This window comes from Mesocricetus auratus, unplaced genomic scaffold (assembly GCF_017639785.1).
Source record: "Mesocricetus auratus isolate SY011 unplaced genomic scaffold, BCM_Maur_2.0 Super-Scaffold_100004, whole genome shotgun sequence".
Lineage (NCBI taxonomy): Eukaryota > Metazoa > Chordata > Mammalia > Rodentia > Cricetidae > Mesocricetus > Mesocricetus auratus.
Genome location: NW_024429189.1, coordinates 97672722 through 97696880, shown reverse-complemented (window position 1 = coordinate 97696880; position 24159 = coordinate 97672722). Strand labels below are relative to the sequence as shown.

The window sequence follows — 24159 nt, the reverse complement described above, 5'->3', positions numbered from 1 at the left end:
ATTCACATTGATATTTCACCTGTTGTGGGTTCTTCGGTAAGGGCCGGGCAACACTAGGCCGTGGGGTCAGCTGTAGATTTCCTACTACTTCAGTCAAAGCCAATGGGTAGCCACTGGGCCTGGTGGCCTAGGTTTGTAATCCCAGCTTCTTGGTGGACTGAGGCAGGAGGATCATGGGCTGAAGGCCACCAGCCTAGTAACAGAGCAAGTTCAATGATAAAGCAGGAAAACTTATCAAAAGAGGGGTTGTGGCTAGAGATGTGATGCATTGTCAGAGTCCTTGTCTGGCTGCAGGAAACTCTGGGTTCAGGCCCCTGACCACATAAACCAGGTTTAAGGATGACATCTGTCACCCCAGAATTTGGGAGAGGCAGGAAGATCAGAAATTCAAGGTTATCCTCAGCTACATAGGTGACCTGAGATACACGAGTCCCTGTCTCAAAAACAAAACAAAGCATAGATTCTGTGGCTTGCACAGTTGATGTTGGGCCCATGTTTGGGGTTCTCCTTTATTCGGAAAAGAATCTACTAGAATTGCCCACTGCACTCTTACTTCTCTTTCTGGGTCCTCTGGCTGGCTGCATCTGTATCTTTCTTTCTCCAGCTGATAGGGAAGTTGGGGGATGCCCTGGTGTACAGGAAACAGAAACCGAATCCTACACTGGGGAAAGCTCCCCATGGTGACCCTACCCTTGTCCTTTTTGTGCCTGCTGGACTGGGCTTCCAAGATCAGAGGTCAGGGCCTCAGCTGGTTCCCTAGATGTGCTGGTCTCACATGCAGTCAACATAGGGTTTCAGAGTATATACCAGGGCACCCTAATGGCTCTGACATGGCATGTGCCAATTCCAGTGTGGGCATTTAAGCCCTTTCTTCAGCATGTCCTGCTTGGGGACTCAAGGAAGAAAATCAGGAACTTCTCTCTGAGGACAATGCTGTCCAAAAGCCATGTTGACAGGAGAAATTTCTTCAGGGCCCACGGCTCGGCCCAAGACACGTTCCTTCTTTTCTCCCATGACCAGAATTTATCCCTAGGAAATGCTGGGTGCCTAAGCAGGTTGATCACCCCAATCCAAGCCTGTGGCACCTCCCCATCTATGCCAGGCTTTCATGCAGTGGTTATCCCTCTTTGTTTTTAAAAAAACAGTCCCCTGAGCATTTGGGGTGGAACAGGCTGAGCCAGTATGCTGAATTCCAGCAGGGCTGGTCCCTGTAGTACTGGGACTGGGCCAAACAAGGCACCATTGCCATATGGTCTCTCACATGCTTCATTCTGGTATTTGGATGTCTAAATCCCACCATTCCTCTACAAGAGTCATCATTGCCATTTCTAGAACCTCAATTATAGGAGACAGGGAGCTGGGGACAGCAAACACATAGCTTGCTAATGTTCTGGCTGCAGAAGAACTGGCCCTAACAATAGGTATGTGGATCTAAGTCCCAGGGGTACTCAGACCCCAAATGTACCCAATAGGCTGCCTTTTCTTAAAGTGACAGGACAGCCTGAGCCAGTTTCCAGAAGCCAAGTATGTCACTCAGATGGTACTGGAGAGCAGAGTTCTTTCTGTACTCCTCTGGTCCTTTGCCACCTCTCCTGTGAAAACATCTCTTCTGCTTTCTCCATGGGGATAAGTGCTGCCTGGGCATCGTGGGAGCTCCCCTGATCCCTGTCCAGGCCTGGACTCTTGCTCAGCCCTCTCCAGGTAGCCATGCCTGTCATGTGGTGGATGGGCTGGGGGCTGGGAGATGTCATGAGTTTCCTGTCCCCACTTCCAGGCTCTCCAGACCCGCTTGTCACCCTGCTGAGTCAGCAGGCAGCTGGGAGGATTGCAACACGTGTGTGTAATAAAATATACATAAGACTGGGCAATCCATGGGGCCTCTGGTAGTGGATCAGTAAGTATTCATTCCTAGCATATGAATGGACTTTGGGAGCCCACTCCACATAGAGGGATACTCTCTCAGCCTAGACACCCGGGGGAGGGCCTAGGCCCTGCTGCAAATGATATGACAGACTTTGAAGATCCCCCATGGAAGGCCTCACCCTCCCTGGGGAGCATAAAGGGGATGGGATGGGGGGCAGGGGAGGAGGGGAGGAAGAGGGAACTGGGATTGACATGTAAAACAAACTTGTTTCTAATTTAAATAAAAAATGTGTAGCAAAAAATTTGCACAAGATAAATTTTACTGTTCTGTCTTTAGGTGTACATTTACATTGTTATGTAGCCTTTACCACCGTCTATTTCCAGAACTTTCTCATCATCCATAACAGAGTTTCTGTGCCCATTAGATAGTAGTTTCATTTTCTTTCCTTTCCCAGCCCCTGGTAACTTTATCCCATTTTCTGTCTCGAGATCATTCATTAGGTTGAGCAATGCAGTATTGCCCAGTATGTTAAAGACACATGTCAGAACTGCATCTGTCCTGACTAATATTCTACCATATACATGAGCACATCTCTTTGTCCACTCCTCTGTTGGTATGCACAGGGCTCTTTCTGTCCTCTGGCAACTGAACGACGCTGCTATGGACGTGATTTAGAAGTGTCGTTTGGAGTTTTGCTTCCGTCATTATAGGTTCTACACCCAGGCGTGGGATTACTGCCCCACTTCATAGTTCTACGCTGACTTCTTGAGGAATCCCCAGTCTCCTGCACTGCTCCATTTTACACCCCGCTAATGATGCATGGGGCCCCTGTTTCTGCACACCCTCCTCGACAGTTTTTAGTCCTGTTTTTTCACGAGCAGACATCATAGAGGTGGGAGTTCACTGGTTGTTCTGTGTGTATGTGGTGTACTCACATGCTTGTCGATGCGTGTCCAGGAGCAGGAGGATGCTGCGTGAGAATTCTCCTCTTTCACTTTCTACTTTCTTTCCCTGAGACAGGGTCTCTTACAGCTGAGCTGGCTGGCCAGCAAACACCATCAGTCCTCCTGTATCTGTTCCAACCAGTGCTGGGGCTGGAGGCACGTCCACACCCGGTGCAGGTACTGTGGTTCCCACCGTCTGAGCCATCTGCCCAGTCCTCACTGTGGCTCTGAGTTGAGTTTTCCTAATGGCTTACCAGTGTTCTTTTGTCTTTTTGGATTTTTTATTTGTTCATTGGCCACCAGCATGTCTTCAGTGAAAAGTGTCTATTCAAGTCCTTTGCCCATTTTCCTAATTGGGTTGTTTTATTTTGGAGGAGGCTATGTTGTTGCCAGAATTCTCTACATGTTCTGGATGTTAATCCATTAAGTAAGTCTCAAGTATTTCCCCTCATTCTCAGGCTGTCTTTTCTTCATTTCTCTGCACAGTGCTTTTGACATACACAGAATCAACTCCATCTGTCTTAGTTAGGGTTTCTATTGCTGCAACAAAACACCATGACCGAGAAACAAGTTGGTGAGGAAAGGGTTCATTTGGCCCACACTTCCATATTGCTGTTCGTTGCCAAAGGAAGTCAGGACAGGAACTCAAGGAGGGTACAAAACCAGTCAGCACACTGTCTTACCTATTTTCCCTTTTACTTTTCTGAGACAGGGTCTTACTATATTGCCCACACTGGCCTCAACCTCACCATCCTCCTGACACAGTTCCCTGAATGCTAGAATTACAAAGCATCCCACTGTGCCTAGCTTCTAAGTCAGGAAAGCGTGACCCAATCCAAAGTCACAGAGATCATCACCTAGGTTTTCTTCTAGATATTTCTTAACTCCTAGGTGGGGTCCCTGTGGAGTTCCTTCCCACTGCGGCACTCTTTGGCACAGGACTTACTTCTTGTGCATGGTATACTGTAGGTGCTTAACTCCTATTTGTGGATGTGAACATGTGTTGTGCAGGAACCTTGTGCCACCTAACACACAGAAGTTTCTTTGCCACCTCTCTAGTCAGACTCTACACTTCAAGGACCACACACTCCTGCCCCAAGCACTGAGGAGACCTGTGGATCTGGGGCTCTCCACTGCTGTGGACACATGTCCTCAGACCTAGGTCCGAATAAACGAGTGAATGCCAAGAAGAAGGAAAACACAGAGACTTCTCTGCTGTGGCCATAAGGACTCACTCCAGAGGGGAAGTTACAGATTTGTGCAGCATCCTGAAGGCTGAGTAAGACTTCTGCAAGCCAAGATCATTTATGATGGGGGTTGAGCCGGGCAACTAGGGACCCAGAGAGGACGCAAGCCTGGGCTCAGAGTGAGTCTGTGAGGTGCAGAGACAGGGGCTGCCATATGAGGTAAGAAATGGAGGTCTTTCAAATCTCATGGGCAATGAGATGCCACCAAGGTTTTTGAGAGGAATGACTTTTCAAAGCCAACATTTATCAGGAGGCTGAAGGAAGATTCTGTGAGTTTGAGAGCATTGTGAGCTACAGCGTTGAGAACTTTGTCTACAAACAAGCAAGCAGTCTCAGCATTTTGGAAAGTTCAGTCAGATACGTTCTGACTTGTAGCTGGTAAGGGTTGGGGCAGGAGACAAATCTCAAACAAGCCCACCGTGCTTACTGAGTGTGCTGGAGTAAGTCACTGGGTCTCTGAACTCTAGACTCCTGGTTTGGGTGACAGGGAGGGGCAAGGGAGAAATAAGGAAAGAAACATAACTGCTCATCTGCCTTGAGGCTGCGTCCTTAAGGGGAGGAGTCAAGGAATACAGAAGACTTTCTGGCACATGCCACCAAGTGAGGGCATTTCTAATCACACCCCGAGTCAAGAACACACGCTTCTGGTTTCCTGCTGGTGGCTGCCCCAGCAGTTCTTAGGAACCCTGCCTTCCTGTTGGGTTGGCCAACACAGCAGGTGAGATAAACCCTGCAGGCTCTGGGACCAAGGTGCCCCCAGGGTGTCCCTAAGAGGTCTCTGTGTGCCCACCCAGCCTGTCTTATTGCTCTCTTAGGCACCTGAGCTCACCTGAGAACTGGCGATGTGTGTGCTGCTCTCTCTGCTACTGCTGGCCTCTGTCTTCTCACTAGGTAAGGTGTCTCTCACAGCATCTGGCCTCTGGGACACTAGGTAAGGTGTCTCTCACAGCATCTGGCCTCTGGGACACTAGGTAAGGTGTCTCTCACAGCATCTGGCCTCTGGGACACTAGGTAAGGTGTCTCTCACAGCATCTGGCCTCTGGGACACTAGGTAAGGTGTCTCTCACAGCATCTGGCCTCTGGGACACTAGGTAAGGTGTCTCTCACAGCATCTGGCCTCTGGGACCCAGCACAGCAGCCAGACTGTACTTAGGTCAGATGCGTCTGAGCACATCCCATCCCCGGGGCACTGAGAGGGCCTTGCTGGGGAACTGTAGGAACAAGATAGGACCTGGGGCCTGTCTGGAGCACCCTTTCTGGGGCAGGTGATAGAGCTCTGAAGCACCCGCAGGCCTATATCACCCACCTTCTCCTTTGTCCTTCTCCTACTACTTCCAGGCCAGACCACATGGGGAGTCTCCAGCCCCAAGGATGTGCAGGGCTTGAAGGGCTCTTGCCTGCTCATTCCCTGCATCTTCAGCTTCCCTGCCAATGTAGAGGTTCCTGATGGCATCACGGCCATCTGGTACTATGACTACTCAGGCAAGCGGCAGGTGGTGAGCCACTCGGGGGACCACACACTGGTGGCGGAGCGCTTCAGGGGCCGAGCCGAACTGATGGGGAACATGGACCACAAGGTGTGCAACCTGATGCTCAGAGACCTGCAGCTTGAGGACTCCGGCACCTACAACTTCCGCTTCGAGATCAGTGAGGGCAACCGCTGGTCGGATGTCAGAGGCACCAAGATCACTGTGACAAGTGAGGAGGCTGAGGACTGGCCACTGTCAGGGACTCCCGGGCTACTGATGCCACCCTATCCTTTGGCCTGGGTCTAACCCAGGTCTTCTGCCTCAGCTCCTGCACTGGTCTTGGCCTAACCATATTTCCCTCTGTGACACTGCGGAGTGATCAACTGAAATTTTTCCTTTCCTTGAGGTCCCCTGACAAGGGCTCACCCTTTGGTTGGAGTTTTGGGGGCAGAGGTTTAAGGCAAGATGAAGGCTAGCCCTGAGATTCCCTGTCTTTGTTTTCAGAGGACCCCAGCGCTCCCACTATTACCGGCCCGAAGGAGCTGCGTGAGGGCATGGAGGCGAACTTCAATTGCTCCACGCCCTACGTGTGCCTACAGGAGAAGGCCAGCCTGAAGTGGGAAGGCCATGACCCTACTAATTCTGTCATCTCCAGTTACCAAAGCCTCGAGCCCACTGGCGTCGGTCACCAGGAGACCCTACATACGGTCTTATCCTGGCAGGACCATGGCCGGACCCTGCGCTGCCAGTTCTCGATGGCCATGCTCAGAAGTGAGAAAGAGCTTTTCCTCCAAGTGCAGCGTGAGTGTGTCACACCCTTGTCACCGAACACCGTTTCTGTGGCTCCTTTACAAAAAACAGCTTGCCTAGTCCGTAAGAACAGACCCTTTTTTCCTGTGGCAGTTAGGTGCATTCAGACCTCTCCCTATTGGAGAGAGATGGCTGAGCCCTAACAGACCATGCTTATATCCCAGTGTCAGGGAGACAGAGACTTCACATGGATCTCTGGGGCTTGCTGGCCAGCCTAACCTACTTGGCAAGTTCCAGGTCAATGAAAGACTCTGCCTGAAGAAACAAGTGGCCAAGGTTGACCTCTGGCCTACATATATGTGCATATGTGTGCACCCCATGTATGTGACCACACACACACACACACACACACACACACACCATTCTCATGCACACACGGCAGGATGGGGATTCTTAGTATTCTTAGTCCCTTGCTTATAAATTTTTCTGAGAGCCAATATTTGCTGTCTTTGACCCCCTGCCATGAAGTGACTAGTCCCCTTTCCAGTAGCTACTGCAAGCCACCAAGGCAAGTAGAGTGCTTATGATCTTTTTTTTCCCGAGACAGGGTCTCTGCATTGTTTTGGAGCCTGTCCTGGCACTCTCTGTAGACCAGGCTGGTCTCAAACTCACAGAGATCCGCTTGCCTCTGTCTCCCGATTAAAGGCGTGCACCATCAGCTCCCTGGCAAGTGCCTATGATCTTATCTATGTAACTCGTCCACACAGAATGTGGACAGTGTTATAACACACAGGCCGTTGATAGCCACTGACAGCTAGACACAGGCCAGGACCACATTCTCAGAGCCTCACTGGAAAAGCCTCACAGGAATGCGTCAGGAAGGGGTAAAGGACAAATGACACTGGGTTTTGGATCTTCCTTAGAACAGAGTTTTGAAAGAAATGTGCCAAACACTCTGGCATCCTCATGTACCATACCCAGCATCCCATCGTGCTTTGCAGATGCCCCCAAAGGTGTGGAGGTTCTCCTCAGCTCCTCAGGAAAGAACGTCCTTCCGGGGGATCTAGTCACTCTCACCTGCCAAGTGAACAGCAGCTACCCTGCCGTCAGTTCTGTGCAGTGGTTCAAGGATGGAGTGAGCCTTGGAGCAGACGGCCGTGTCCTGCAGCTGTCTGCAGCGGGCTGGAACGATTCCGGGGTCTACACCTGTCAAGCAACGAATAGCGTGGGCTCGACGGTGTCACCCCCCGTCAGCCTCCACGTTTTCAGTAAGTCCTGGATGAGGCCGGATCTAACCAGGAAGCTGAGGGGACCTGGTGGTCCTGGTGGGACAGCACCAGAGGCTTGTGTGCCCATGACATTACCTTCTCACAGGGGGCAAGTCAGGAGGGCCCTGGGAAATGGCGTAAAGAGAACTGGGTAACTCCAGGAGGCTCCTGCTGCATGGGGTGAGGCTCACTATAGCATGTAGAGATTGAAGCTATTACCCAGAACTCGAAGGGTGTGTCCTATGCTGCTCTTGCAGTGGTTGAGGTCAAAATGAGCCCAGCTGGGCCCATCGTGGAAAACGAGACAGTGACACTGCTCTGCAGCATCCCCAAGGAGGCACCCCAGGAGCTCCGCTACAGCTGGTACAAGAACCACATTCTTCTGGAAGATGCCCAGGCCCCCGCTTTACACCTGCCTGCAGTCACCAGGGCCAATACCGGCTTCTATTTCTGTGAGGTGCAGAACGCCCAGGGCCGTGAGCGCTCCGGCCCAGTGAGTGTGGTGGTCAGATGTAAGTGACCAGTATGTGGGGCAGCAGACATCACCAGAGTAGGGCCAAAGGGTGGGTGGAGTCCCTGCCAGTAAGTTGGGGGTCCCTGGTATAGCGTCCTCAAGACCCTTAGCCCAAGTGTGGACTATGCAGTCAGATGGGGTTGAACGCATGCCCAGCTCTGCACCCCTACACAAGGCTGACCTTCCCAGACTGAGTCTCCTCCCATGTTTATAAGTGTTTTACTTAGAAATAAGTTTGAGCTTATGAAAAGTTGCAGGACACAGTCAAATAATCTTCATATACCTTTAGTCTAGAGTCTCTGCCTGTTGCCATCATGTTGCAGACACTGTATCCTGTCTCTGCATGCAAACCTGGGTTGTATTGTTTATTCCACATACATACATGTGCACACATGTGCATATACATATATGTCACTACTATTCTGTACACACCTGTATATGTGTACACATGTTACTTACATGCCTTCCTATAGGTGCATTTAGAATTACGATGGGGCTATACCACAAAGAACTTTTCTCACACTTTTAACCCCAGAGCTCAAGATGCAGAGGCTAGTGAGATATCTGTGAGTTCTGGGTTAGTCAGGGCTACATAGTGAGATCCTGTCACAAAAAGAAAAAAACTCTAAGCTGAAAAGGCATCTGCTACGTTCAGGTACTGAATGCAGGAGTTTGGTTCAGTCAGGGTTAAACACGCACCAGTCTCATGTTAGCTATATTTGGGTCAGGATAGCTAACACAAGCCTACTTCACAATTAAGTGCCAATAGTCTGTGAAGTCACTGAATGCCTGCATCCAAAGCCTGCGGACAGTACAATACACCAGAGTGCCAGCGGCTCTCTTACGATTGGCACCATATATGGCTGACCATTCAGTAGCACGAGAGTGGGTCATACTGTAATTCGCTAGCCTAGACAAAGCACAGTTTATATCGACTTTCACACCACCACGAAGGTGAAAAATCCTGAGCAGAGCAGTTGTAAGTGAACAGTCGTCTGTATGTATGTGCCTGGAGTTGCAGGTGTGGGGCCTGTTTATACCTCGCCTTGTTAGTGTGCATCTCCCAGGATCACACTGTACATAACTCACACAAGGATCACACCAGGAAATGAGGTGCTGACTCCAGATTACGGAAGTCCTTGCTCTTTCCCTGTCCTTGGAGGCTATGCCTCCGTTTGTATTTGCCTGAGATGCACTTGATTGGGAAGGCCACAGGTGTGACTCGGTGTCTGACTTGGAGCATCTCATTTGGAGATGCTCAGGGTCCGTTTGTCCTGTGCTGCTAATGGTCCCTTTGGTCACTGTCCTCTGCCTGGACTGTTCCAGGTTTCTCATCTTTAAAATGAAGCGCTGGCCAGGCATGGTAGTACACTGCTGTAATCTAGCACTGGGGAGGCTGAAGCAGAAGGATCGCCAGTTTGGGATCAGCCTGGTTACAAAGTGAGAACCTAATTTGGGGCCCTGAGCTCCGTTTGCAGAGTAGGCACCAGGTCTAGCCTGGCTAATAGCAATTTGCCCATCCAGGGGGTAAAGTGTATTCAGCAAGTGCTCAAGAGGGTCTGAGGTGACGCTGTTCCGGGGCTCTGTGGGGCAAAGGGAAAGCATAGGCTAAAACAGGGGACCCAGGAAGGGACCTGTCTGAGGATGACAAGCCACCTCTGGTTCCTACACAGACCGGCCCCTTACTCCAGTCCTGACTACCTTCCTGGATACACAGGCTGGGCTTGTGGGCATCTTCCATTGCTCTGTGATCAGTGAGCCCCTGGCCACACTGGTACTGTCACATGGAGGCCTCACACTGGCCTCCAGCTCCGGAGAAAATGACTTCAACCCTCGCTTCAGCATTTCCTCTGCCCCCAACTCCCTGCGCCTAGAGATCCGAGACTTGCAGCCAGAGGACAGTGGGGAGTACACATGTTCCGCCACCAACTCCCTTGGAAATGCAACTTCCAGCCTGGACTTCCGTGCTAACGGTAATGTGGGCATGCGCTGCAGCAGGGGGCACCGTGGAGGGTGTTCAGGGGGGAGGCCTCTTTCCCCAGCAGTCCTAAGGACTCAACTGAGAGAACCAAACTCTGGCTAGGTCCCATGGAAGACCTGGGTTATATGGTCATTCCAACCTTAGAGATTTCTGGAAGAGAGGGCAAGAAGGGAAATGCATTGGGTCAGATTAATTCTCTCCTACATCTCTGACTCTGTACCTGGAGGGTCCTTTATAGGTATCCATTGTTTTATTTCTTAAGATTTGGGGGGCAGAGTCTTTGCTAGGCATTAGATGTGGGAGACAGGTTGGGGAAATAGGGTCTGGTTGTTGGAGCGTGCACTGTTCTTTCTTCCAAGGCCCTGGGAGGCACAGCCAGATTTTTGTTGCTTCTTTTTTCCCCTCCATGTCTGGTTATGCAGTGCTGGGGACTAAGCCCTGGCCTCAGGCGCGCTAGGTAAGCCCTCTACCAACTGAGCTTCATCTCCAGCCCTCAAGCCAGGTGGCATAAGCCTGTCTTGATCTAATCTGGACTTCAGTTCATTCAAATTGGCATTCAAGGCCACAAAGCCCAAATAGGCATGTGAAGAAAGCAGCAATCCAGAGGGCTTCCTGCAGCAGGGGCAGAGGGCCAGGGCCCTCGCTGTCTACCCAAGCCTATTTTCTGTTCCCCTTCAGTGGCCCGACTCCTCATCAGCCCTTCAGCACAGGTTGTGGAAGGACAGGCAGTGACTCTGAGCTGCAGGAGTGGCCTGAGCCTAGCATTTGACACTCGCTTTTCCTGGTACCTGAATGGAGCACTACTTCTTGAGGGATCCAGCAACACCCTCCTGCTTCCTGCAGCTTCCAGCACGGATGCTGGCTCCTACTACTGTAGAACGCAGGCTGGCCCCAGCACCAGCGGCCCCTCCCGGCCTGCTATCCTCACTGTGTTCTGTAAGTTGGCCTGGCTTCTGGCCTCTGGCCACTGTGTGGGATCATCCCGTTGGGACCACCAGTCATCCCCTTGCATGTCCTCCCGACCCTGGGGTCCACAACAGAGCAGTGATATGCCTTGCACGATGAACCTATCAACCTAGGGTGGGAGTTGGATGAATAAGGCGGATCTCCTTTTTCACTCCCTACGTCCTGCTCTCCAGGCCCAGTCTTGGCTCCTAAGTTGTTCCATGGCTCCAGGCCCCAGCTTGTCCTGCCCTCATATATCATTCTTCAAAAGATGAGCATGTGCCCCCAGACTGATCAGCTCCTCCGTGTCCCCCAAGGGTGATGCACCATATGAGCCCTAGGGTTTGATGATACAAGGGTCTTACTTGAGGGCCTCCCGCAGTGGGTGTGCTCATGGGTTTTCTAGTGCCTGAACAGGACTATGTGGGAGCATGGTCTGCTAGCTGTCTTTTGGCAACATGTTTGGAGAAACCTCTAGAACAGAACCATCTTTTAATCACTTGCCTAGCACGTACAAGACCCTGTGTTCATCGCTAGAACCACTTAGTAACTCCTCTTGCTGCTGCACAAAACAACACCAGGAAGGGAGGGCTTGCTTTGGCTCTCAGCCTGGGAGTGCAGTCTATCAAGGCCGCAGGCGGAGGGCAGCTGTTCTGCAGTCAGGTGTCAGGAAGCAGAGACAGATGGTGATGCTCAGCTCACTTTCTCCTTTTTATTCAGGCCGGGACGCTGGCTCGTGGAATGATGCCACCCACCCTTAGTGTGGGTCATACCACCTCAATGAATTCACCCCAGGAACTCCACAGGCATGCCCCCAGGTTCATCTCCAAGATTATTCTAGAGCCTTCAAGTTGACAGTATTATTAACCATCAAAACTGCAACAACAAAGCTAGAGAGGACGTTCTAGGGATTATCTAGTACTTCAGGGTCTGGGCTGGGGAACAAACAAAGGTGGAACAAACATTGCTTAGTGACAGTCTTGGGAGCTGCGGTGAGGAAACTCTCTTCGGAGGTAGACGGGACATGCTAGGTGACTGATGATACAATACCTTGGTCCAGCTCGAAAATGGCACCCCTTCTGGAAGACTCATTTCAGCAGCAGGGCACAGTTTAGGATGAGGAGCACAGGTGACTGCCTGTGTTGCCTGACTGTGCCCACCCTACACAGCTGTTTGTGATTGCTCCGTGTGCTTCTTGGAGCCTAGCCAGGCTGAAGTGGCCCTGGAGCTCTCGCGGTAGCCATGAAATGAGTGCCTAATGCTCTTCCTCTCCGTAGATCCCCCAAGAAAGCCCACATTCACTGCCAGGCTGGATTTGGACACCCCTGGTGTTGGGGCTGGACGGCGTGGCCTCCTCTTGTGCCAAGTGGACAGCGACCCCCCAGCCCAGCTACGGCTTCTCCATAAGGGCCACGTTGTGGCCACTTCTCTGCCATCAAAGGGTGGGTGCTGCTCCCCACGTACAAAGGTCAGCAGAGCCTCCAACTCACTGCGTGTGGAGATCCAGAACCCGGTGTTCGAGGACGAGGGCGTATACCTGTGTGAGGCTAGCAACACATTGGGCAACTCCTCTGCCTCAGCCACCTTCAACGCTAAGGGTAAGGAGGAGAGAAGGGCTGAGGGAGCGTAACCAGAGCTCAGAATGCCCCTGCATTTAGCAAACTGACCGGGCAAAATGACCTCTGCCCACAAAATGGGAGGAAGCAGAGGGAGCTTCAATGTCCCTCCCTCTACACCAAGGGACGGGGACCAACCTGGGACTTCAAGGCTCACCACTGAGAAAGTACAGGGGGTCTCCCTTGCTCTCCATCCCTTTTCCGTGCCCCTCTACGCCCCCACATCTTATTAGCTTTTCTCTCCATTCTTCCCTGCTCAAAGTTGGAACCCTGAGCCTGGGCCAGGGTGGGCTTTAAGTGAGGCTAACCGGAGAGAAGCCTGTCTCTAGTGAGCTCATGCTGACTATCCTCCAGCTACTGTCCTGGCCATCACACCGTCGGACACACTGCGCGAGGGCACAGAGGCCAACCTAACCTGCAATGTGAGCCAGGAAGTTGCTGTCGGCCCTGCCAACTTCTCCTGGTTCCGGAATGGAGTGCTGTGGACCGAGGGACCACTGGAGACTATAAGGCTGCGGCCCGTGGCCAGGACTGATGCTGCCGTCTATGCCTGCCGCCTCCTCGCTGAAGATGGGGCTCAGCTCTCAGCTCCTGTGGTCCTAAGTGTGCTATGTGGGTGATGGCTAAGAGCATCACAGCTTGGAGGGCAGAGGGGACGGGAGTATGTGTTAGTGGACCAGGAGGACGGAGGGGCCTGAAGGGTGGAGGAGCCAAGAGAGCAAGGGACCTGGGGGATGGCGAGACCTGGGGGATGGCGAGTTGGGGTTGGGGCTAGGGAGATAAATGCCAACCTAGAATGACCAGATGGGTATATGGAGTATATAGAAAAGGAGGGGACACAGTGTGGCAGCTAGGATGTAGTGAGATTGGCTACCACAGCCTGAGTAGCCATCCCTGCCCCGGTTCATGCAGATGCCCCAGAGCCTCCAAAGCTGTCAGCCCTCCTGGACGTGGGTCAGGGCCACATGGCTGTGTTCATCTGCACTGTGGACAGCCGTCCCCTGGCTCACCTGTCTCTATTCCGTGGGGAGCACCTCCTGGCCACCAACTTGGAACCCCAGCGTCCATCCCACGGCAGGATCCAGGCCAAGGCCACAGCCAACTCCCTGAAGCTAGAGGTTCAAGAACTAGGTCTTGAGGATTCAGGAAGCTACCACTGTGAGGCCACAAATGTTCTCGGATCAGCCAACAGTTCACTCTTCTTCCAGGTCAGAGGTAAGTGTCAGCCCTCTGACACTAGGGTGGACCCCGAGATCTAGAACTGTTGGAGCTGGACACTGTGCTGTGAGTTCCGTGCAGACACATGCTGTTTGCAGCCTGCGCTAACTGCAGTGCCCATAAGGAAGCAGAGGCAGCCAAGCAGGAGGCTTGTTTCGGCTGTGGCCTGCCCTCCCTCCCTTCCTGCTGAGACAGGGAATCTCCGAACTTACTATGTATCTGAGCCAGCTTCCTTAGGGCTAAGATTACAGATGTGAGCTCCCATGCCCAGCTGGCTAGAGAGTTTTCTAACACAACTTATTTTGTAATGTAGTTTTGTTTGACTTAAACATTCTCATATAAAATCCAGCACATGCATGTTATACATGTGTGTATATATACATATTCTTACAAATAATATTCATCTTATTTATTCATATATGTATATACATATATTCATGTGTAATATATATTCATATATTATATATGTATACATATGCATATATATTCTCTATAGACAGTCTCCTAGAACAGGCATCCATGGTGGCACACACCTGTAAGCCAGGCATTTCAGTAGGCAGAGGCAAAGAGATAGCAAGCTCAAAGTCAGCCTGGGGTACATACATCTCAACAAAACAATGCAAAATGTCTTTATAGGTAAATGTACCAGAAAAAAAGAAAGGTAGTATCCATAAGGCCAGGGCCAAAGAGACACACACTTCTCTCAGAATGTGAAGCAGTAACAATTTGGGACACTTTGGTTCTGTCTGTCTGTCCTAATTTATTACATCCATTCTTATGCAGAGAGACTGAGGACTGTGGGAACATCTTGAAGGAACACGCATGGCGGCCCTGCTAACTGTGGGCTAGTTTAGCTTCCGTCACTGCTCTAGCTGTCCCTCCTCCTCACTGCCTGACCCCTGACCCCTCTACGCCCACTCCCCACCCTCTGAGCTGTCAGGACCTACATCCTGGGTGAAGGACTTGGCCAAAGAAGGGTGGCAAAACAGCTGGTGTCAGCCTTCCCCTCAACCCTAGGCTACTCATGCTGAGCCCAGCTTGTAGTCGGGTTAGTGGCCCTCGGCATGACCAGCCATCCCCTGGGAGCGTTTCTGTGGCCTTGGGGCTCCACATGCAGATGCAGTGCAGCCACGGCCTCCATTCTGCTGAGGCTCGCTTGCTGCAGCTGAGAGTCCAGAACAAAACCCAGACCTCATGTGTTACATACCACTGGACCCAGCCCTCAGGATCATCTTGAATTCAAGGCCAGTCATGGCTACGTCATGAGTTCTAAGTCAGCCTTATGCTACCGAGTAAGACTCTGTCTCAAAAAACCCAAACCAAAAGACCAACCAACTCACACCAAACCAAAACCCAAACCAAAAAACCATACTTCAGGTGGTGAAAAGAAAAGCCAGCCCAAGGCAGATTCAGGCAAGGAAGGAGGAGGGAAGACTAAGACACGGACCTGAGGGGGCGCCTGGCAGTTACAGACATGGAACGGGGGCTCCTGGCAGTTACAGACACAGCACTGAGGTCTTCACTCTTCTGGAGACACAAACAGCACCAAACAAGGGGAGGGATGGTGGCAAACCCTCATCTACCCCGTTTTCTCCTTGCAGGGGCCTGGGTTCAGGTTTCACCATCACCTGAGCTCAAGGAGGGCCAAGCTGTGGTTCTGAGCTGCCAGGTGCCCTTGGGGGTCCCCGAGGGGACCTCATACCAGTGGTATCAGGATGGCCGGCCCCTTCCGGAGTCAACCTCATCCACACTCCGCATTGCAGCCATAAGTCCGAGGCAAGCTGGTGCCTACCATTGCCAAGCTCAGGCTCCAGACGCAGCTACTGCCAGCCTGGCTGCCCCTGTCAGCCTCCATGTGTCCTGTAAGGCTGTTTCTCACTCATGCTGGGGTGGGAGGTGTTCCACAACAGAACTTGTATGAGGGACACCCTAGTCACATCCTGACCCTCCTCATCTGTAGACGCCCCACGCCAGGCCACACTCAGCGCCCTGCTAAGCACAAGCCCTGCACGGTTCGGCCTCCTGGTGTGCAATGTACTCAGTGACCCTCCAGCTCAGCTGCGGCTGTTTCACCGGAACCGCCTTGTGGCCTCTACCCTACAAGGCCCAGAGGAACTGGCGAGCAGTGACCCCCGGCTGCACGTGACTGTGAGCTCCAACGAATTGCGCCTGAAGATCCACTTTACAGGGCTGGAGGACGATGGCACCTATTCCTGTGAGGCCACCAACACACTGGGCCAGGCCTCTGCTACAGCTGACTTCGATGCTCAGGGTCAGTGTGGAAGAGAAGAGGAGATGTGTGAGATTCTAGCCTAAGAGCATAAGCACAAGTCCAACCCTATGCTAATTAGGGGTGTGTTTTCTGGACTTGGGTGCATGAAAGGCCTTGTTTAAAAACTGGGTGCCCAGTTCATAAAGCTAACCAGAAAAGGCATCTCTCAAGAGACACCACAGCTGTACAGGAAGCACTTTTCACCCATTTGCCCTTAGCCAGGGCCAGGGAGGGGCTCGGGATGGTCTGGGCTTTGAAGAACTCTCTACTCATGACCTCTAGGTTCAACTTATGAACTCCTTTAGCAAGAGTGTTCCTGGGGAGCCTGGAGTGTCTCAGTAGCAGAGCTGACTGGCCCATGTGGAGACGATGGCTTGTTTCCCACAGGTCTAAGACCCTCACTTGTGACTCCCTCCTTCCCCCAGCTGTGCGCGTGACGGCGTGGCCCAATGCCACTGTGCAGGAGGGGCAGCTGGTGAACCTGACATGCTTGGTATGGACCAGCGAGCAGGCCCCACTCAGCTACACATGGTACAAGGGTGGGCAACGGCTCCTTGGTGCCCGTTCCATCTCCCTGCCCAATGTCACAGTCCTAGATGCTACCTCCTACCGCTGTGGTGTGGGGCTCCCTGGCCAGGCACCTCATCTCTCCAGACCTGTCACCCTGGATGTCCTCTGTGAGTGTGGCTGGGTGTGGGTAGTAGTGGAAAGAGTGATAGAAACTCACAGGGATCAGGGCATGGAAGAACTCCCTAGTGTGCAGCCTAAGAACTCAGCTACCAGCCAGCTGCGGAGCACTGGACAAGGGACCTTAAGCGTTGTGGGAGATGGGGACAGGAGCAGAGGCCCTGACTGGACGCTGGGGAACTCTTCTGCTACTTGCAAACTGTCCTTCCCAAGTCTGCTTCTGAACTCCGTGTGCTTCCTGGATCTCTACAGATCCTCCCCGAAGCCTGCGGCTGACCTACCTCCTAGAGACCCAAGGCAGGCGGCTGGTCCTGGTTCTATGTACTGTGGATAGTCGCCCACCTGCCCAGCTAGCTCTCAGCCGTGGTGGCCACCTTCTAGCCTCTTCAACGGAAGCCTCTGTCCCTAACACCCTGCGCCTAGAGCTTCGGGACCCAAGGCCTAGCGATGAGGGTCTCTATAGCTGCTCTGCCCACAGCCCATTGGGCAAGGCCAACACATCCCTGGAGCTTCGGCTAGAAGGTGAAACAGGGCTAGACCAAGGCTGCAGGGAAGAGAACTGCCTGTCATGTCTAGCTGGGCCAAGCTGACCTGGATTCCTTGGTTCAGGTGTACAAGTAGTGATGGACCCCTCTGCTATGGTGCCCGAGGGGACGCCTGTGACAGTGACCTGCGAGGATCCTGCTGCACTCCCACCCACCCTCTACGCCTGGTTTCACAACGGCCGTTGGCTTCAGGAGGGACCAGCTTCCTCACTCCAGTTCCTGGCGACTACACGGGCTCATGCCGGCGCCTACTTTTGCCAGGTGCATGATAATCAGGGCATGCGCAGCTCCCGACCCGCCACCCTGCAAGTTCTCTGTGAGCAGGGGCTCCTTGTCTGTGGCTTTCCAGGGTGAGGGCGGCAGAGGGTGCTTTCAGCACTTGGCTAGGGTGGGCGTGGCACTACAGAGGGTCTAGAAAGGGGCATTTGGGGGGAAAGAGGGCATTAGTGATGAAGATGGAGACACTATGGCCCTAGGAACCCTGATGAAGGACTCTGCCCACTCTCTTGATAAGGCGGAATTTCTAGAAACTTTGGCCTCGCCAACACTGGGCAGATGGGCAGTGAGTCATTGGTGCCTTGGCAGGTCCCCCATCTGTGTTCTGCCCTACCTCTAGATGCCCCTCGGGATGCTGTCCTGTCTTCCTTCCGGGACTCGAGGACCAGGCTCATGGTCGTGATACAGTGCACTGTGGACAGTGAACCACCCGCTGAGCTGGTCCTATCCCACAATGGCAAAGTGCTGGCTGCCAGTCGTGAGCTTCACAGCTCTGCATCAGGGACGGGTCACATCCAGGTAGCCCGAAATGCTCTTCGACTGCAGGTGCAAGGTTTGACTGGAGGTGATGACAACACCTATGTTTGTACAGCCCGAAATGCACTGGGCTCCATCAGTACCACCCAGAGGCTCCCAAAGGAGACTGGTGAGTGGGACAGGGGTGAGGAGGGTGTGAGGGTTTGGGATTCTTGTGTTGGGGCCTGGATCCCATGTGAGGGCCTTCTGTGCTGAAGTGACTACTCCATTCCTGGGAAGCCTAATCAGCGGGAAGAGGCACAGTTCTCAGTGAAGGGGTAGACTATCCCAAGAGGATGGCCCAGCCCTACCATCAAAGTCAGGAAGGTTATTAATGCCTTATGGAGAGAGACATATCCTGAATTCATGCACCCTTCACTGAGGAAGTCTGGGGTGGGAACAAGACAGAAGCCCACCTTTGGGAATTCCAGTCTGAGGGCAAGGTGCAGCCTCACACTTCAGATGACCTCTGATGCTGGAGGCACAGCCCTGTCATTGGGACCTCAGGATACAGTTGTAGTCAGGCTGTTTTTAATGATCAGTCTAAGGAGAGACACAGCCCCACCGTGGTGGGCCTTGAGCCCAAGATAGATTGAGGTCACCCCACAATGTACCATCCCTGACCATTTACCTGTCGTGTACCACAGATATACATGTGGTGGCTGAGCCAGGCTTGGATGTTCCAGAGGGCATAGCCCTGAACCTAAGCTGTCATCTCCCTGGGGGCTCCAAGCCCATGGGCAACTCTACTGTCACTTGGTACTGGAATCGCCATCTGTTACATACAGATCCTACACCCATGCTCTCCTTCACCCATGTGACCCGGGCTCAGGCTGGACTGTACCACTGCAGGGCTGAACTCCCCACTGGGGTCACAACCTCTGCTCCTGTCATGCTCCGTGTCCTGTGTGAGTATGACTCCACCTCTGCCTGGTCTCTCACTGGCTTGCATCAGGTCTTTTCCTCTGCTAGAATAAGAGCTTCATAGGCATGGGGTCTTCCCACTGGCCGGTTGTATGTGGTTGTGTAGCTTTGCTTTTGTTCCCCACCTTTGAAACGGAGGACACATTCATCCTATCCTCTTGGCATGAATACAGAAGATAAAGCAACTGAGTGCCTGGTGCATACTAGGCCATCATTAGCCTTGGTCCTCCCACTCCATTCTTCACCAACCCCAAGCTGCATCAATTAGTTACTGCTTGGTAACATGCTATCCTAAATTCACAATTCTATGAGTTAGAAATTCAGGCAGGGCTCAGTTCTGGTCTCCTGGCTGCAGCTGTCTAGTGACTCTGCTGAGATTGAACAGTCTAAAATGCCTCATGTGGTGACTGCAGATAGGCCATGTGTGACTAGCAGGATGGCCTGAGCTTTCCATATGGTTGTTTCTGGAAGCAGAAGAGAAACTGCAGAACATCTTGATATCCAGTTTCCAAAGTATGGCGATATATTATTTATGATTTATTAAAGCTTGCCTGAGGGTTCAGAAAGCAAAGCTTGCCACAAGACATAGAGGTCAGTCAGTGGTATTACACACCTTTAATCCCAGCAGACATACTAGCAAGCCATAGAACCAGGCGGTGGTGACACGCACCTTTAATCCCAGGACTCAAGAGACAAGCAGATGGATCTCTGTTAGCTCAAGGCCACACTGAGTTACACAACATTGATTTAGTCCTAAAGAGAAACAGCTCACACAAAGGTGATCTCAGCACTTGGGATCACATGCCTTTAATCTCAGGATTTGAGAGGTATAAAAGGAAGAGGCAGCAATCTGGGATTGAGGTCTGAGGTTGGTGGAGACAGGATTGCAGTCTGAGGTTTGGTGGGGAGATTTATTGTCCAACCACCCTGAGGACAGGACAGTCCTTTCAGCCTGAGGTAGAGGTAAGAGCTAGTGGCCTGACTGCTTTGCTTTTTCTGATCTTCAGCTTGAAGCTTGAACCCCAATATCAGTTTTTATTTTTTGTGTTACATATTGACTCCCAACATGTTACACCAAAGTCCCACAATGTCACTTTAAAAAATGTGTATGCATATCCTGTGTATGTGTGTGTGCAGTGTATATGCACTACCTCCCCATCCCCCACAATGTCCCTTTTGCCTTAGGAGTGAGGATTGCAAAGTCACAGTCTAGAGAGGGAGCTGTAGTCGATTTTTCCAGTCACCACACTCTTCCTCCCCACAGATCCTCCCAAGACACCCACTCTGACAGCGTTTGTGGAGCCTCAGGGTGGCCTCCAGGGCATCCTCGACTGTAGAGTGGACAGCGAGCCCCTGGCCAGCCTCACCCTCCACCTGGGCAGTCAACTAGTAGCCTCCAACCAACCCCAGGGCATTCCCACCCAGCCACACATTCACGTCTCTGCCTCCCCTAATGCCTTGAGACTGGACATAGTGGAACTCGGACCCAGCAACCGGGGGGAGTATGTGTGCACTGCCTCCAACGTCCTGGGCTCTGCCTCAGCTTCGGCCTACTTTGGGACCACAGGTGAGGAGGATGGCTCTACCAGCCACTGGAACCACTCTGCACAGAATTCTCGTGTCCTTCCCAGATCCCTTCTTCCTCCAGACAACGTGTTTGTCTAGTCCAAATGGATCACTTGGAGCTCCCTTGCACAGGGCTTGGAGATGAAGTGAAAGTTAAATCCGTTCTGCTGTAGTCACTGCGGGAGGGAGTGGTGGGCCTGAAACCCAGAGAGCTCCTTCAGCTTCTCCTTCATGTTTCAGCCTTGCACCGACTACAGCTGCTCCAGCGGTTGCTCTGGGTCCTGGCATTTCTGGTGGGCTTTCTGTGCCTGCTGCTGGGCCTAGGAGCCTGGCACACATGGAGGTGGGTCCAGAACTGAGGGGGGGGACTGGAATACTTCATTCTGCTCATCCTCTTCTCCCCCATCATCCCCCAAATCTTCTGAGGGAAACTCTCCCTTACAGAATTCACAGCCCTCAGATTTCCTATCCTGCCCTCTCCAAATGTGGGCATCCCTTCCCAAATCACCTCTATGGTTTGTTTATCATGCAGTGCCTTTCCTTTGCTTACATCTACTCTGTTCTGAAGGAAGAGCTGGGGTGGGGTAGGGGGACAAACAAGGAACTCCACACTGTCTGTCCGGGGCTGTTTTGCTCTGGGGATGCAGTGGGGAGGCTGGGTAGCTGCAGGGTGGGGATTCTTACTGAGTCTGCTCTTGCCCCTGTAGAAAGAGGCATTCTCATAAGATGAATGTGAAGGAGAATTCAGCAGAGATGGCCACTCATAAAGATACTATGCAGGTATCCATTTGACACATGTGGGCTTGTGTAGGTGCAACAGTGTCCTTCTGACATCCAGACAGCGTTCCCATTTATAGGGCAGCCCTGGGACCAGCAGTGGTCAGGAGAGAAGCACAGGGGCCCAGATTTCCTTGGGGAATAGGGAAAACCTTTTTGACTGAGGCTTGGGGTAGCTGTGTTTGCTGGGTGTGTGACTTGGTGGCACGGGTAGCTTTATCAGGACATATTTTCTGATCCCACCCCCCAGTTTGAAGTCTTTCTTCCTCAAGTCTGAGCCTGCCTGTCACCTAACCAGGAGAAAGAGGTCACTTTCCCTTCCCTAGTATATTCCTCTTCTGCAGATGACCTCTTCCTAGGACAAGTCGGTGTGGGACCCTCTGTGACCCAGGTTTTCTTTATGGGAAGCTCCTAGCACTGGATGCAGCCACCCATGGAATGTCATCATGAGCTGGTGGATGACTTATCGGCCCTCAGGAGGAGGTGGCTGCCACTGTCTGACAACTCAGGTGTTGTGAAAATGTCCTGCCTACCTCTGTACAGGTAACACAGTAGCATCCGACTTTCTGTGACCTGCCTTCCAAGCCTCTTGCTCCTAAGCAAATCTGATGGAGAGAGGTGAAGTGGAGGTCAACCTGCTGCCTCCAGGGCCCTGAGACTGAGCCAGCCATGCTGCCCACGCTTCTCTGTGAAGCTTTCCTCTGTGTCCCTTTGCCTCTTTCTCTTCAAAGGCCACCTTGGACTTTCTTGATTGGCTAGAACAGCATCTGGGCCCTCACGGACTTGCTACGATACTCTGTACCAGACAGATTATAAGTCAAGCTGTTTTAACAGAGACCGAATACAGTGACTTGAGGGTGACAGAGTTTTATTTTTCTCTCCTATTCTGGCTATGCTATGGTGGAATAAGACATTGGGGCTCAGAATCTTGCTCTTCTCCATCTCCCAAATGTTGCCTTTGATTATGAAGCTTGGGTGATTGTGGTGGGCTTGGTCCTACAGTGAGAAGGAAGAGTGGAGTGAAGGCCGCCCCTGTTCCCATGCTCCACAGAAAGGGAGAGTACAGCTGTCGACTCTACTCACTTCTCATCAGCTACAATTTGGTCACATAGACACACTGCTGAAAGGGAGCCTGGGAAATGTACTTTTTATTCCGAGTCTTGACTACATTTGGAACCTGTATTTCTCAAAGACCCCAACAATAGACTCAGACCTAGGACTTTTGACATTACAGAGAGTGCCATTGTCAAGCTAGGCTCTGGTTCAGTCCCTGGATGTTCTGGTTCTGAGTTTCCTGAAAGGAGCAATCCCTCTTATATAATAAAACTGAGGAAACCAAGGTTTGGTGATCCCTAGGTGTCTTAGTTACTGTTCTTTGGATGTAAAGTGACACGATGAACAAGATAACTCTTCTAAAAGAAAATATTTAGCTGGGGACTTGCTTATAGTTTTAGAGGGTTAGTCCTTGATCATCATGGTGGGAGGCAGACAGTCATGACATTGATGCAGTAGCTGAGAGCATTATACCCCAGGCAGCAGGGAGAAAAAGAGTTAGAGAGACAGAAAGACATACAGTGAAAGAGAGAAAGAGACAGAAAGGAGAGAGAAACAGAGATGATGGAGGAAGAGGGAGAGGGAGAGGGAGAGAGAGAGAGAGAGAGAGAGAGAGAGAGAGAGAGAGAGAGAGAGAGAGAGAGAATAGGCCTGGTTAGGCCTGGTGTGGGCTTCTGAAATCTCAGAGCTCACCCCTAGTGACACACCTACTCCAACAAGGCCACACCTCCTAATCCTTCCCAAACAGTTCATCAACCAGGGACAAAGTACTCAAGCACACAGGCTTATGGGGGCCATTCTCATTTAAACCACCACACTCAGGAGGGCAAGGGCATGCCAGGCAGACATCTTTGTACAGGGTCTGCCCCTGGAAGAAGTAACTCATCCCACCCATCCCACCCCTGCAGCTGTACCAGCTCAAGAATGAGGAGCAGACAGGGGTGTTACCTGTTCACGTATGAACAAGCATCCTTGTTCCTGCTCTACATACATCTCTCTCCACGGAAAAGGGAACAACTATGCATTTCTTGAACACCCATGCTCCAGAGTCTGTTAAAACACTGAGTATCACCAGGAATGGAGTGCTCCTGAGAGGTCAGGGATGGAGGGGAACCTGGCCTACGGTGGGTTGGGGACTCCTGCTGTAGCCCGGTAGTAGACGGTGGGAGGATCAAAGGATCTGGAGCTGAGAACCTGCAGAGTAGTGGAGTCGGAATTGAGGCTGGAAGGTTGGGACTGACTCGGGGAACTGTACGGCCGAGGTGGTGCTCTTGCTTGTTCTAGGCACACTTTCTTCCTCCCCTTCTTTCCTTCCTTCCCTATCCCAGACAGGGGCTCGTGTAGCTCAGGCTGACTTCAGTGGCATTATGTAGCTGAGAGGAGATGACCTTGAACTTCTGATCCTCCTCAGGCCCCATTTCTTTTTGTGCGTGAATGCCGTATTTTCTCCAGGAGCCTGACTAGCGTATTCCTCCAATAAACTTCCATTCCAGGATACAACTGGAGTCATTTTTCTTTTGCAACCAAAATGTCTAGGGTAGAATTCAGAGAATTTAAGTATTAAATTCTGTGGGCATGTGGCCAGGGCGTGTAAATCACAGGACACTTGCCTCATACTGTCTGCTGATGTCATCTGTGTCCCTTCCTGCTCCTCACGGCTCCTATGATGGGCTGCTCACTCCTAAGAACCAGCACAGGTTTGGCACATGGCAGGTGACACTTATCTC

General features: G+C 52.0%; 1 protein-coding gene across 5 annotated transcripts; it reads left to right on the top strand.

Annotated features, from left to right (window-relative positions):
- The first annotated feature begins 4142 nt into the window (after nt 1-4142).
- Nucleotides 4143-22718, top strand: Siglec1 (sialic acid binding Ig like lectin 1). Of its 5 annotated transcripts, XM_040746317.1 has the most exons (23): nt 4144-4433; nt 4596-4773; nt 4871-4946; nt 5394-5753; nt 6029-6325; nt 7276-7542; nt 7800-8054; nt 9730-10029; nt 10716-10973; nt 12260-12580; nt 12953-13210; nt 13511-13813; nt 15418-15678; nt 15777-16088; nt 16514-16765; nt 17028-17297; nt 17385-17636; nt 17937-18242; nt 18760-19020; nt 20301-20603; nt 20843-20945; nt 21310-21382; nt 21788-22718. In XM_040746317.1, the coding sequence occupies exons 3-23, from the start codon at nt 4898-4900 to the stop codon at nt 21827-21829; spliced, it is 5103 nt and encodes a 1700-aa protein (XP_040602251.1). In that variant the 5' UTR covers nt 4144-4433; nt 4596-4773; nt 4871-4897; the 3' UTR covers nt 21830-22718. The 5 variants fall into 5 exon arrangements, with proteins under 5 accessions (XP_040602253.1, XP_040602251.1, XP_040602250.1 ...); XM_040746316.1 differs by having other exon boundaries at nt 4144-4773; XM_013112266.3 differs by having other exon boundaries at nt 4145-4773; nt 21724-22718.
- Nucleotides 22719-24159: the final 1441 nt, after the last annotated feature.

Bases quoted from the DNA above. Each gene is read 5' to 3' on its own strand.
- Siglec1 (XM_040746317.1), top strand. From the start codon at position 4,898: ATGTGTGTGCTGCTCTCTCTGCTACTGCTGGCCTCTGTCTTCTCACTA. The intron at 8,055-9,729 runs GTAAGTGACCAG...GTTCCTACACAG, and splicing joins AGTGAGTGTGGTGGTCAGAT to ACCGGCCCCTTACTCCAGTC. The intron at 10,030-10,715 runs GTAATGTGGGCA...GTTCCCCTTCAG, and splicing joins CCTGGACTTCCGTGCTAACG to TGGCCCGACTCCTCATCAGC.